This window comes from Myzus persicae, unplaced genomic scaffold (genome assembly GCF_001856785.1).
Source record: "Myzus persicae strain clone G006 unplaced genomic scaffold, MPER_G0061.0, whole genome shotgun sequence".
NCBI lineage: Eukaryota > Metazoa > Arthropoda > Insecta > Hemiptera > Aphididae > Myzus > Myzus persicae.
The window spans coordinates 281,017-296,327 of NW_019103076.1; the positions used below are offsets into that span (position 1 = coordinate 281,017).

General features: G+C 28.2%; 2 protein-coding genes across 10 annotated transcripts; both read right to left on the reverse strand.

Moving 5' to 3' along the window:
- Positions 1 to 1,471: 1,471 nt before the first annotated feature.
- LOC111033736 (cytochrome P450 4C1-like) lies at positions 1,472 to 10,238 on the reverse strand. Of its 8 annotated transcripts, none has more exons than XM_022314638.1 (14): positions 10,133 to 10,224; positions 8,613 to 8,907; positions 8,421 to 8,530; positions 8,101 to 8,191; positions 6,266 to 6,454; positions 6,112 to 6,181; positions 5,916 to 6,042; positions 5,772 to 5,853; positions 5,592 to 5,698; positions 5,459 to 5,527; positions 3,181 to 3,349; positions 2,919 to 3,104; positions 2,635 to 2,850; positions 1,472 to 2,408 (listed from the first exon to the last, which is right to left on the reverse strand). In XM_022314638.1, the coding sequence occupies exons 2-13, from the start codon at positions 8,803 to 8,805 to the stop codon at positions 2,666 to 2,668; spliced, it is 1,578 nt and encodes a 525-aa protein (XP_022170330.1). In that variant the 5' UTR covers positions 8,806 to 8,907; positions 10,133 to 10,224; the 3' UTR covers positions 1,472 to 2,408; positions 2,635 to 2,665. The 8 variants fall into 8 exon arrangements, with proteins under 8 accessions (XP_022170330.1, XP_022170327.1, XP_022170328.1 ...); XM_022314635.1 differs by having other exon boundaries at positions 1,472 to 2,563; XM_022314636.1 differs by having other exon boundaries at positions 1,472 to 2,572.
- A 2,363-nt stretch (positions 10,239 to 12,601) lies between these two features.
- On the reverse strand, positions 12,602 to 15,036 carry LOC111033742. Of its 2 annotated transcripts, XR_002604462.1 has the most exons (4): positions 14,443 to 15,036; positions 14,283 to 14,377; positions 13,523 to 13,695; positions 12,602 to 13,454 (listed from the first exon to the last, which is right to left on the reverse strand). XR_002604462.1 is itself a non-coding variant. In XM_022314644.1 (2 exons), the coding sequence occupies exon 2, from the start codon at positions 13,075 to 13,077 to the stop codon at positions 12,679 to 12,681; it is 399 nt and encodes a 132-aa protein (XP_022170336.1). In that variant the 5' UTR covers positions 13,078 to 13,454; positions 13,523 to 13,706; the 3' UTR covers positions 12,602 to 12,678. The 2 variants fall into 2 exon arrangements, 1 of the variants encoding a protein (XP_022170336.1); XM_022314644.1 differs by lacking the exons at positions 14,283 to 14,377; positions 14,443 to 15,036 and having other exon boundaries at positions 13,523 to 13,706.
- Positions 15,037 to 15,311: the final 275 nt, after the last annotated feature.

The window sequence follows — 15,311 nt, forward strand, 5'->3', positions numbered from 1 at the left end:
AAAGTGAGTGTTCTACGCCTGACGAAGTTATTGGGGATTTGGGGCTAACGCTAACTAGAAATACGTCATGTCGCTGCTGGTTAAATCTTCTGGTATATCCAAACCTTTTTTTTTATGTATTCAATAGTTTTTTTTTTTTTATTGAACTAAACATAATATTTACAATTTGTATTTACAAATTATACAATAAGTAAATGTGATGGGAATTGATTTACAGGGGGGGGGGAGTTGCCCATTGGCGACACCCCGTGGAAAGCGATTTAAGGAGAAAGTAGGTCCCTACACCAGTTCCTTTTCAGACGTTAGGGTGGATTACCTGGAATTTGATTGGATGATAGTTGGGTGATAGTTGGGTGATTATAGGATTAGAGTGAGTACTGAATGTTTTGTGTGTTTTTTTGTAGGTAATTTTGGCAAGGCTGTTTAAGGTTGGAATGCAGATGTCTTTATGAAGTGATTCATTGGTAATATACCAAGGGGCACCTGGTATTAGACGTAGATAAATGGACTGAAATGCCTGAATTGTTCTAGTATTTGAGGGTTTGGCTGAACCCTAAAGTTGTATGCCATAGTACCATCACATGGGTCTTAGAAGAGCCATGTATATTGTTCTTTTGATTTTTAATGAGAGCTTTGAGCGGAGTAAGGGTCTGAGAAGGTGGAGTCTTGAATTGAGAGCTTTACGCTTGTTTTTTAAGTGTGGACCCCATGTAAGGCGTTTGTATATCCAAACCTACCTTCTCTTTTTCACCAGTTAATATTTTTGTAATATTACACATAATTTGGAATCCTTTGTTTCTGTTAAGAACTGTTTGTTATTTGTTATTAATAGCAGTTCGGGCTGTATCTGTTAATTGATTAAACTTTGTTGAAATATCTTGTACAATTTCAGTCAATAATACACGTTAAATATACCTGAGTAAATATAGAATAGTTTCCACAAAACTATACAAGACATAGTTTATACAAATACATTTAATATTTTAATGTCAATTTAGAACAGATTGATCGAACAAATATAAATACCCATTACAAAAAAAAGCATTCATACAAAAAAATTATTAAAACATATGCAAAATGAGATTTGGGATTTGGAACTATAAATAAGTCAAAGTAAATTTTGGCTGAATCAATTTTATTATTATACATTATAGCAAAAAAACATGCAAATGCATTAAATTCACAACCCTGGTAATTTGTTTTACCATATAATTTATTATAAATTTAAAATTTAAAAAAATGTTAATACTTTTATACAAGAATGAAATAAAATATATGTCTTATTTTGTAAAAATCATAAACTTAAAAGAATAAAATCATTGTGGTAAACAAAACATATTAATCCAAATTAAAGTTTAATAATTCAAATTTAGATTTTATTTACTTATACACCATTGCTTGGTGACGAAAGAAAGATTCTTAATAAATTGTATAATATATTAAACAGTAAAACATATTTCAATTCTAGTATTGTGTAATATTATGTAATAGTAACAGTTTACCTACCTATTTTTACTATTTATAAGAGCATTTCTTCATAAGCATAGTTAAGTGGCTTGTGAGTGCTTAGCCCCCCCCCCCCAAAAAAAAAAAAACTTCGGGCCATCTAAATTCAAAAAACATTCAAATCAATCATTTATACGATATTTAAAATTTAAATCAATTGTTTTATGCCATTTTATCCATTACATTTCTTATAAGTTATAATATTATACAATAGTGCGTTGGTTTCATCTGTCGATATTACGTGGTTAAGGGGAAATTGTTGTAGCTAAAAACTGCCCGAGTCATGATCGTTTTTCGTCTTTAGCTATTATCAATATTGAAAGAGATGTATCAAATAGTACCAATTCTGATGATATTTTAGTGATATATTCTAAATAAAATAAACGTTTAATTTTATAAGTAAAAAAAATTTTTTTAATAAAACCTTAGATTGTCACATGTTATTTGTATTTTATGATGTATATCTGCAGATGTACGCTGGTTTGGGGGGGGGGGGCAAAGTCTCCCCACGAGTCGTTACATATCTGCCCCTGGAAGAACCAAGTTCGCCAAAAAAAATTTGATCACCCTACGCCTATGATGTTTACCCATGTTGCACAAATTCTGAACTCGATAAACGTTTCTACACAAATGAATATTGAATTATGATGTTATATTTCAATAAATATTAAATTACACTACACACTAATTAAAAACCATAAGATTTTTTTTTATGATAAATGAATGTAAACCAAGTATAAAAAAACATGTTTAAAATTTAAATTAAGAAAAGAAAATATCGACAGTCATCTACAATGTTAAAAATAGATTTGTAATAATAATTAATTATAAAATTATATTAGCTTATATTTAGTTACATAAATAGTATCATTATTGCATTGTCGTCGAAGATGAGTCGATTCCTGGGAAAAAAAATAAAGTTTCGCTAGGTATTAACAGTCGAAAACAAGACCGTAATATGATATTATCACTATTATGTAAACCACAATACTCAAGGCATTGATATCTTCAATATTTTACTTTTTTGTGAAATATTTCACCACGTATTTCATCTATACTGCAAACACTAATAACTTATACTAATTTGAAACATTTTTAGTTATATATTCATATAATTCTAATCTTTACCTATTTATCATCTAAGCAATATATTCCAGTATTAATTTAATTTATATGATGGTCTTCTGTCCCTCGTTTGAATGGTTACGGGATAACCATTAGCACTTCTCAATAATAAATCTAATTTCAACTTAATGTCATTAAATGTACAGCTTGTGTGTACGCTATAATTTCTCAAGAACGTAGACATCATCACTTTCATTGACAGCATAGCATATTTAGATCCTGCAGTTATAATAATAATAAAAAACAATCAAGTTACATAAATTCATCGTTTTAAAATACTATATTACCAATGCAGCCTCTCGGTCCACCACTAAAAGCTATAAAGCTATACTTATGACGTTTAGAAATATTCTCTTGGCTGAAGTTCTCTGGATTAAAATTCAATGGATTTGGATATAAATCACAATCACGATGAATGAATAAGGGGGCTATATAACACGTAGTACCTTTTGGCAGCACGTGATTACCAGAAACTAAAATAAAAATTAATATGTTGTAAAAACAAATTGCAGTTTTAAAATTTTTATCCTATAGTTCCTATTCACTCACTAATTTTAATATCATCTTGAAGTTCTCTAAATACCACAGGTAGAACTGGGAATAATCGAAGGGTTTCCTTTAAGACTTGTTCTAAATACACAAGTTTAGTAGTGTCTTCAGTGGTAATTGTTTGATCTCCATCACCAAATACGTCGTAAATTTCATCGTAAACCTTAGACTGAAATGTAAAATTATCAATTAATACTTGAGGTGGCTCAATAATTAATTTCCGTAAAATGTAGAACTTAAATGAAACTAAAACAATTAATATATGTATATTTATATTATAGCTATTCATAAACTACAAGCCTATACATAAATTATAAATATGTATATAGCAAACATTTTATTAGTTCTGCAGTATACGTTAAGTGTAATAAACTAATAACTAATAACTAATACTGGTCTAAGTGTTTAACTATATGTAATTCGATAACATAATGTATGCATGTAGCCAAGTAGGAATTATTTGGGTATTAATGAATAACATAGGTATTCAAACTTTTTTATTTCACAGCTCGTTCGACTTTTCACAACATATTGAGACTCTCATATTAGTAAGGACACAGAAACAAAAATATGTTTTAATTAAAACTTATTTAATAAATATATATAGTATAAATACATCAATTATATCGATACAAAAAATTAATAATAATTATGCATAAAAACTGAAATTAAATGTTTTATATGTTAAGAATAAAATAATATATTAGGTAGGCACGCGCAAGGTAGTTCAATACAATGGGCCCTGCAATTTTACATAACTTTCATTTTCATACATCTTTTTTAACTCAGCACATCTAAAAATGTTTGTATTTTATGCAATTTTGAAATTTATCCTCGTACCTACTTACACATATTGAAAATTAAGAGAATGCCACACCCGCATTCTTTGTCTCAGTCTTACTAACAAATAACATACCGGATTGTACGTTCTGAATAATTAACTTAGCTTTGTCATGATGAATCTAAGAGTGAATTGCAAAAAAAAAACTAATTTTCAAACTTGATAGTAAGAATATTATTTAGCCGATGAAATAGGTTTTTTTATATTTCAATTTTAAAGCTAGTTATGAATATTTTAAAATGTACAAGCTCTAAGATTAAACGTAACAAAGTTTAAATGAATTTTTTTTTATATTATATTATTTGAGATAAACAATATATAATATACCTTAGGGGCACAATAAGTTTATATGGTTAGAGTAAATTACACATGATACGCTTGACGTGAGAAATCATCCAATAATGACACTCAATATTGATTTTTTTTATATATATAATTAATTAAACAACTGAAGCTCTGATTTTGGATTAGTTGATGGGAGGGGTGTGAATAAGTAGGTCACGACACCATTTTCGTTTTAAACGTCTGGGTGGGTCTCCAGGAATGGAAAGGATTGCGAGATTTCGTATTAACGGGTTGCTAACGAGGAAAGACGATTGTGGAAATGAATTATAAACGTATTAGAACGAACAATTTGTTATGTTATGAGTTTGTTAGATGGAGACAAGGCATACAGGTATAGAGTCCCCTTAATAGTATTAAGAAAGAAAATAACATACAAAATAGTAAATATAAAATACAAAAGCAAACATTGAAGATAATATTTCAAGATATAAAAACGGCACTTTATCAATGTGTTCCAATGGCATTATTCAATTATTGTATTGGATAAATTTCAAAAAAATAAATATTTCATATATATTTTTTTTTTTACAATTTAGTAATCGATGTATACCTATTTAACTTATGATACATCCACCGGAGCAAAATATGCTTCTATTTCAGGTTCCTAGTATAAAAAATCGGAGCACTTGACGAACATAGGGAGCGGTGATGCCTAGTTTGAATATATTTCATGTATAGTAATATAGTGGTGTTGGCGATTTACATTGTGAATTTGTCTCATAATTTATCAGTAATATTTCAAATAAAATTATATAACACTCCTCTCCTAATTTTCACTAGCCAGTGAACAGCTCACTTCCCACCTTTGCTATACTATATCAGAAACAGATCCAGAGGGAGGGAGGGGGCTAAAGGCCCAAGCCACCCCAAACATATTATTTCTTTTCTCATATTATTATCTTTTTCATAGATCCTGAAATTAAGAATAACGTGTACATTGTTATTGTATTTGTTTTGGAAAAATTACCAACCCCTCCTCCCAAGATCTTTGCTCTGGATCCATGCCTGCACAGTATACGATATTTAAGAACATATAAATATTATCTTAAGATTTTTAATATATGAAGGTACTTTATTTATAAGGTTACTCACTTGGATATCAGGATGGATAGCCAATAATAAAAGAGAAAAACATAGTGTAATAGCACTGGTTTCACTACCCTGAAATTAAATTAATAATATTAACAAAAAAAAAATTTAACTATACTCATTTATTGATACATACGCCAATCATCATTGTAACCACCTCATCAAGAATATCATTATCAGAAAAGTTCGCACCAGCTTCGTTCAATTCAAATAACGTGTCCAAGAATACTTTTAAATTATTTTCTTTAATAATATTGAATACAACATATTAAATTTATATCATTACAACACCACGACTAATGTTCAAATAACTCACTTTTTTCTTCGGTATTATATATGACACTCGTTTCTTTTATTATTTTCTTTTGTGCAAAAACTTCTTTTTTTTCATTGATCATCTAACAAATTTAAAAATAGACTGTTTATTGAATTTTAGGCCTTTTAGTATTTACACACCTACCTTCAATGGCAGTTTTTTCAAAGTTTTGAAGACATTAGACTGTCCTTGAAGTCTAAGAAATAGAGAAAAAAAAATATTTGGAAACAACCATGGTTTGTAAATCCTTACTGAATCCAATTCTGATGCTCTGAAACATTGATTATTTTATTATTTTATAGTCAAGTTCTTTGAATTTGAGATAAATTAAATTGTTTACTTGATCATAGCTTTTTCGAACTCAGACCCAATATCTGAGTGACTGTCAAGATTGTAACCCATTGCATTTTCTATAAATGATAAAATATGTAGACAAATAGACAATTACTAGCTAATTAAGCCTTCAAAGTTAAAATAGTGTACATTAGACTTACGACATATTAAATTAAGAGTGGTAGGTGCAATGTAGTCCCAGAGGTCAAATGGTTGTGTTTTACCTAATTCTTTTTCTAGATTTTTAATTAGAATCTTGTTTTTCTCATTAAATACAGGAAAAAACTGACTTAGTAGGTTGGCATTAAATATAGGAGTAATAAGTCGACGGTGTTTTCGCCATTTATCAACTGTAATAATAAAACAGAAATTAATAAGTAGGTACAATGAATTGACTCCTGCACATTAACCTTTTTTAGCATACTTATTTAGGTGGTTTTTTTATTTTAAATAAATCTTTCGTATAATTGCAGTATATTAATGGCTGCAATTCGATTACACTCTCCCCCAACCCCCCAAAAAAATAAAAATAAAAGCTTTAAAAATTAATTATTCTTCTTTGGTAGGTATATAATTTTTTTTGAATTACCCTATTATACATTTATCCTAGGGCACAGATACGCAAGAGGAGGGCGTTAATAAATTGTATTTAAAATGAACCTGGCTTATACAAACCTTAAAAAATGGCATTCATAGTAAAAATAATAAGGTAAAAGTATAAATTGAATACTTATCAAACAAAAAGAAAAAATGTTTATTAAGTTATTTTTGTTGTGCCTAATATTGTTTTTTCTTGTTTTTAGATTATTAAAATAATAAAATCCAGTCTCCAATCATAAGATAAATAGTTTAAGTGATTTTTAAATTATAACATTTTATTACCTTATTTGAAAATTCTCGAAATCAATTCGCAAAATTATTGGGGTCATTGTTCAAATCGATTAAATACAATTATTGGAGAGTTGGCCAAAACTTTACAATATATAATCTGACAATATATTGAAAAATAATCAAGTACCTATGGTTAGTAGTTTTAAATTACTTACAACAAGATAAGAAAATCGTTCCATAAGAATTATCCAATGTCTAACTTCGCAATAGCTCATAAAAATTTATTTGACTTTCCGGTAATTATTTTGTTAAATGTACACAACTCACTGAGATTCTTGAATTATATTTTAAAATCATACATAATTTGCAAATATGATTTTGATAATTATGATTTTTAACTTCAGCAGCTCTTAAACATTATTGTGGATTTACACTCAATTGTTTTTTTTCCTCTAACACTAACTTGTGAGAAACCATGTATTAAAATTTACAAGTTTTTTGGTAGAGCGAAAAATTATTACTCTATACTATATAATAATATACTTTAAAAGTCTCCAAGCACTATAATATTTTAAAATTACAACAAAATAACAAAAATTATTATTCTTGGTTTTAATATATAATTTCGTCCTAATTTAAACTTAAAATTTCTGTAAAAAAAAACTAGGTTTATATATTTTTAAGATTTGTTGATTGAAATATGAGCTACTTACTGATAAATCTTGTTTTAAATTGTAAATCTTTAGCTATAGAAATGAACTTTATACATTTTTCAATACAAAATAATTTTCGAATTTTCGGGATGATGAATGTCAAAATTTGAACTTAAATGCTTATAAAAAAAATCATGCATTTGAATTTTTTAATTTTTTAAGTTTCTATTATAATAACTTACGAGGAACTTTGTATTACATTTTCAAGTATCTACGGTCAAACGCTTTAGAATAACAACAAAATAAGAAAATCTTATAGCATCGATATTATTTATATATCGTGTGCAAATAAATATATAAAAACTTCAAAAAGAGTCAAAATATATTAAAAATTGTATGGCAAAATAAAATGCCATAACTAATTATTTAACAGTCATAGAGTTGTCCAAACTTACATTTTAACACAATATCCTAATTACAATTATCAACAATTAAATATCGTAATTAGGTACCTGGTGCAGTTAGCAAGCCTTCTCCAAAAATATTTTTGATAAATTCATAAAACCTGTCCTTTTGTAAAGCTTTTGAATTATTTAACACAATCTGAAATAAATTTGGTTTTATATTTAAATAAGTTTAATAACATATAGTGTTATAATATAATTGATTTATTATAGTTATATTTTGTTAATCTTGTTAATTGTTTTCATTGAATAGATAATATAAAATAATCTATTCAGTCTGTATACTTTTGTAAATGCATAGCAAATGTAATTTTGCTAAAATACATATTTTGTAACTAGTTGATTTTTATTATTAGAAAAATAATTACTTGTACGTCTTCTGGTTTAACAATGTACACCCCAAAAAAAGGACCTAACCATATTTTAAAAGGCTCCGAACCGAAATTTTTGTAGAATCCCAGTAATACATTTATAACCTCTGAAACAACAACAATAAACTAATTGATATACATCAAATATTCAAATAACAATATATAATATGTATTTATTACTTCACTTACGTTCGGGTGTGCCAAGAAGCTCTAGTGCTGAGCCAATAATAGGATATGCCGGAGGACCTTTCAATTTTGCGTCCAATCTATCGATGTGTCTTTTGTTCCATTTGTAGCGGCACCACAAAACGACAACGAAAATAATGGCTGAGTACAGAAGTACCTCAGTTACTGCCAATCTAAATTCACTGACTGACTGCATGACGATTGATCCTGTTTATTCCGATTTAGGTACACTTGAATGAGATACTAACAAATATACTGAAACTTGATGGACACCAACTACATTCTAAAGCACTATAACCTAATATATAAATAAGTCTGATGAAGAGGACGTCAAATGTTGATTTGTAATCTTTAAAATGCAGTGTTTAGAAAGAACGTTTCTTCCAGACAGAACGTGAAAGTGAACAAGGATTATACTTTTAATGCGTTTAAACAATTTTTAAGACATTTGAATTTATTTACCATTTCATAAATAAAATACGTATGAATATTGATTAATACCATATTATTAAAATATTCCTATTATATTTACTTTATTACGAATTGTAAAAATCAATTAGGTGAAATTCAAGTTGTAATGGTTATGTACATGCAGTATATGTAGCTGCGATGATATAGTAGGTATGATTTCCGCGATTTAGTATTAGTGTTTAAACGATTCATAAAAAAAAAAATTTAAAAAATTAAATGGATGCATTTTTTTGAAGAATGTTGACGTGAACGAGTTATTTTTTAAGCACTGAACGTTCCTAATAATTAAATGTTAGGTTAGGCACAAGAGACTTTACTGTTATTTCAATGTTTATATAGTAAATAAACTTTAAATAAAATGCCTTAACATTTTTATAAAACATTTACAACAATAAATATTAATTATTAATTAACCAATGTGAAGTATTATAATTACAATACTTGTCAAGCTCAATGGAAAGGACCTGGGAACATTTATTAGGTAAGGTTAGGTTATAAGTTATAGGCTTTATACATTTATATTTGTAATTTTTTTTAAATATAATCAGTTTAGTTCAAAGTCGTACACGAAAATGAATTTCGGGGGGTGCCTGTAATATGGTTGGGCCCTTCCTTAACAAGACATGTACATGTATATTAACCACGAATTTTAGAAAAAACCTTGTTTGATTATAATAACATCAATTAAAATACGGGCCCTATGCTCTGGAACTTAAACTGAGAGGCCCAATCACGAAATGTCGGTAGGAGGTTCTCAGGCACACCTGGCACCTCCCGTGAGAAATCCTATAGGTTAGTTAAGTTCTATAGGAAACAAGGGTCCCAAAATTTTATCTGCATATAGGCCCCAAATCTGTGGCACTAGTTAAAGCCTATAGGTAAGTAAAAAAATATCCAAGTAGGTAGTAGATGTGGACGTAATGTTCATGCAGTGCAAAAATTATAAATCACCGTATGTACGTTAATTTAAAATTAAATTTGTGGAATATTTTATTATTTAATTTTAATTTAAAGTTATTTAAAATAATGAAATTATTTTTTATATTATTTACCTTTATCGGTTTTCGAATAGTGTTATCAGCGCATCTCTCAACAACTGAATGCAATTATAATAACAAAAAGGGTTTGTATAATTTTAAATAATCCCCTCTTTGGCTGCTAGTTACACATATCATTGGATTTTAATCATACCTGTGCGTACTTAATATTTGTTTACAATTTAATTTCAAAACTAAAACAGGTTTTTATTCAATATTTACGAATTTGAATTTAAATCCCAACCACCTTGAACATAATATAATTATAAAAAAAGCATTGTCGATAAATATTAAGTCTGAAATTTTGAAGAATACGGATTCGGTAAGGAAACACATGTACATATAAATATTTAGTATTTAGATGCATATTTTTTAGAATGATTTTTCTATACAATTATATATTAACAAATTTAAGTATATAATTATTTGTGTCAATGTTCAACTTTTATGTAATTAACTTATAAATTAGTCCACAATTATAAGCACGCAAATAAGGTATAGCACAACATGCATACTTTTAATAATTTGTGGGTCTTAACATTATAAGGCTACCGATTCGCCTGATCACCAAGGTGTCGTACGTATTCGTTGTGTGTTACAACTATAAAATGGCAGATATGGAGATTGAAATATACACATAAGACTGTCCGTAGATGGGTAAACAACCGATTTAATTAATTAAATTATTATAAAACATCATCATTGAATGATTCTACATAGTAAATGTATGCATTTTTATCAACTAATTCATATTTAATTGTCACATTTTCGGGTGAATTAAGTGGGTGAATGTAAGTTCCCACACAATACAACCTGCGGTAAAATCCACCAATATAAAATTCACTAATATGGAAGTTCCTAGGTGAATACAGAAAACTTTTAAAAAAACAGAGAACTCCCTTTGTTGTATATTATAGTGCGTACCTATACATTGTTGTTGAATGGGTCTATACTCTATAGGGTCATTATAAATCCGACCTAGGACAAATTGCCTTAGCCGTTTGGACGGGCGGCCCCCTTTTCGGCCAAAACTAACCGTTCCCTTTTTGGCCGGTTTTCTTTTAACGGCAACGAAGAAATGAAGCTTACATTGAAGACTATAAAAATAAATAGTAAAATATGTCATTACAAATTTGTAAAACAAATATCATACAATTATAAAAAGTGAATTTTGATATCATAATTATTATTACATAATTGTGACATTTTACAATAAATATTATATAGGTATTATAAGACTATATTAATTCTTTTTCTACTAATGTAATTGGAAATCATAATATTTTCAATGTTGACATATTCATGAATTATTGAATTCATATTTTTATATTATATAATTATTATTACATAGGTATTATAAGACTATATTAATTTTTATAAATTTTCGTTCGACGTTCATACTTCATACAATTATTAAAATATTGTTTTAAATTAAATGTATTGATATGATAACAATAATAATAAAATGTTATAACAGTTTATTGCCAATTGTTTTATTTTTATTTAATTAAATATAAAAATTGTTAAGTTCAGTTGTTATAATTGTACATTTTAAAGAAAACTGGCCAAAAGGGACAGTGGCCGAAAAGGGAAGGGTACATTTTAGTCAAAAACGGTGACGCCCGTTTGGACGTATCCGTTTGGACGCGGAGACAATTAAACGTCAAAAAAATATATGAATCAGTTTATAAAATTTGTAATTTATTTTTATTTATTTTAATACGTCAACAAATAATAATTAATATAAAATATTTAAATGTACAAATTATTTATTGTATAAAATATTAAAATTAAAATTATATCTAAAATATTTTTTTTATTTTAATAGGCACACCAACAATTAAAATACAATATCAAAAATATTATTTATACTAATTATATTTTTTATTAGCTGAAGCTGAAGTAAGAGACAATCCCAGGGTAGTCGCTCCAAACGACTAAGCAATCTCAGGGCAAACGTCAGAACGGGAACCCAGCCCCCCCCCTCCCCCGTACATGCGACCACGGGCCGAGAATAGGAACAACTACCAAGATACCGTGATCTATTTGTGTACTTTGAAAGATGATTAAAAGCTATCGGCAATCGATATTCGATAGATGTTACTTATGTGTATTATGTATTTGTATGTTATATATTGTGTGTATTTATAGATTTATTCGGCCATAAACGATGGCAGCAAAGGAGTGGTATTGTTAAAACAGAGCCTCTTCCGATGTCGGTGTTAAACAGGGAAAACATTTATATTTATTAAAGTAAGTCCAAAATATATATAAAATATCTAAAAAGTTTTTAATTTAAAAATTAGTTACTTATATTAATTATATTGCCTATCTTATGTTATAATATTTAAAAATGAACAACATTTTATTTTAATGCAGAGAAGTATTTTAAGCCCTTCTGTGTAAAAATTATATTTTAGTTCTAGGTTCATAACTTTGCAGAACAATTCTTAAAATACGTTTATCTGCATAAATACATTTCTTTAATTTTTTTGTTGGAGGGGGGGGAGACTCTAACCTGCTTGAAGTTGGTTGTAAAATACATCTCGCTCAGCCTGTACTTATCGTAAACAGTTGATGAAAGACCACAAACTAGGATGTTGAACTCCCATTTCTATTAGCTGCTTCGGGATGTGGTTGTTAGTCCTATCTTGACCACTCAAAACTCGTAGGTGTAAATTGTCCTCAAACCAGTCAAGTAAAGGTTGTAAGAATTCTGGTAAGTCATCTCCTAATTGTTGTGTAGCGGCATCTAGATCTTCGATTGGAATAAATGGAAGAGCTACGACCATTTTTATAAATATTGAAAGATCAGCATAATTTGTATTTGTATACCTACCTTGAAGAGTTGAAGCAAAATCCATTTCGTAAGTTTTGTTAAGTTTGGTATTAACTACTGATAATTCAAAATCACTTGACACTGGTCTTAGATGTAAACCGGGTTTTAATAAATTTAACATGTCAAATAATTTCTCGTACGTTTTTCCTGTTTATTCAGCCAACAGTGCATAAATTAATGGATTTAGTGCTTCCACAAGAATAACGTAAACTTGTGCAGAAATTGTGGTGCTATACTTTAAATGTCCCATTGCAATGCCAAACTTTTGAAGAATGTAATATTTCTTAACTCCTATGTCTTCCAAAAACTTAAAATTCTACTTTCACAAAGTCCACTATCATCTAATAAATAATTTTCCGATATGTATTCGGGCGGTGAGTAAACTTTATATGTATCCGATATCTGTAGTGTACTAGTGCCATAAAATTATTCTATGCATTTGGTGCTGCGTGTATTCCATTTCATTTTTTTTAATGCTGGACAGCGTTGAAGGGCTCCCTACAAAGTTATAAAATTAAACTCAAAAACTAAAATTAAAAATAAAATAGGTAGTATCTAATAAGTACCTTAGATGCTTGTGATAATCCAGGAATGCATTAATATATTTCTGAAAGCGTTGGTTTCATATAGTTTCTCTAGCACGTTTTTCAATATTGCGCACTGCTATATTTGCTTCAACTTTAACATTAGACTTTGTTTATGAATACATAATATCAATGGTTTTATAATTCATAAATACCTATAAATAAACCAGAACTATTAATTATTCTTAATATATTTTGATGATGATCTATTAAAATATTATTTATTTTATTTATATATTTTTTAAGTCCAATTGTCCCTACATCCAAACGGCTACGTCTATTTGTCCCTATTCGTTATAAATCATAGAATTTTAGGGGGTTGAGACCTAAAAATTGACTCCTCTCCCCCCCCCACGTGTACCACTGATACATGTACGATGATTTCGTCAAATATTATTTTCTTAATGAATCAAATTTTTTAAACGAATGACCAAAATAGAAACTTTTTTATAAAATGAAAACATTACTGTGAGCTATAGAGCAGAGGTCGCCAACCAGTCGATCGTTAAGGGAATATTAGTAGATCCTATATTAAAGATTAATTATCCCAATATTAGTCGATCAAGTTCGTAGTTTTCACAATTTTACGCATTAAATACAAATTAAAGTATTTATTAGCGATGAAAAACGGTCAATTTTCTTATGGATAAATAATAAAAGAAGAATATTATTAGGTATACAATGTATTCTGCTCTACTGCAAGCCTGCATGCAAATATATAATACTTAAATACTCTACCTACTTTAATAAATATATAGTGGTCGATCACCAGATGCTTAAAATTTAAATATTTAGCTCATTTGTTGGCGGCTCCTGTTATAAAGTATTGAAGCAAACCTAAAAGAATAAAAATGTTAGCCAACGATTCGAAACATTTTGATAAGTATATTATTATCACCTACTATATTGTGATTTGTGACTTCTATCATGTAGACATGTAGTATGTGGTTATTACTTATTATGCACAGATGTCTATCTCTACATTAATCACGAATTAAATTCTTTTATTTTGAGGTTCACGCAATCGCAATTATTGTTTTACAATATGTCAATACAGAATAAATATAATCATAAAATTGTTTTTTTGTACTCCACAAAATGTATCCCACTGTACACTAAAAAAACCTTGATAATAACTAATAGTATTATAGGCATTAGGCAAATCAATGAACGGTCTCTTCGCTCAGAGGGTAAAATTGTTTTTCCGTTTTCTTATGAAATGATTTTATATCATTGAATCCAATCCTTTATGAACACCTATAGTAAACAGTACAGCAGACCTCCTTCTCCGGTTTTTTTTAATTTATAGTAATTGAATTTGTATGTAATTATATAAACATATAAGATTTTATTTTCAGCTTACTTATTAAAAAGTCGATTCCTAGAACGGAAAGAGACTGTTGGACATTGGTAGATGACATTTTAGATCCTTAACATATTTTGGAAAATATATAAACAAAAACAGTAAAACTAAAATTGTTTAAATGATCAACGAAAAAAAAAATTAAAACTCTTTATAAATGCCGATTAAAATTAATATATCTATGGTGAAAGACCGCGCTTAATTTATATAATATATAATTATGAGTTATGACAATATTACTATTATTATCATATATTTTATTATGTACCTTAAAATTTTAGATATTATGGATAGTAATATAGAGGATTAGAGTTGTATTATTTTTTACAATTTGAAGATTTACCATATTGTGCTTCTAGCTTCTCATTATCTTATCAAATGTTGTTATTGTATATTACCTATATAGAT

Bases quoted from the DNA above. Each gene is read 5' to 3' on its own strand.
- LOC111033742 (XM_022314644.1), bottom strand. From the start codon at position 13,077: ATGTTAAATTTATTAAAACCCGGTTTACATCTAAGACCAGTGTCAAGT.
- LOC111033736 (XM_022314638.1), bottom strand. From the start codon at position 8,805: ATGCAGTCAGTCAGTGAATTTAGATTGGCAGTAACTGAGGTACTTCTG. The intron at 6,455-8,100 runs GTACCTAATTAC...TTATTATTACAG, and splicing joins AGGCTTGCTAACTGCACCAG to TTGATAAATGGCGAAAACAC. The intron at 6,182-6,265 runs GTAAGTCTAATG...TATCATTTATAG, and splicing joins CACTCTTAATTTAATATGTC to AAAATGCAATGGGTTACAAT.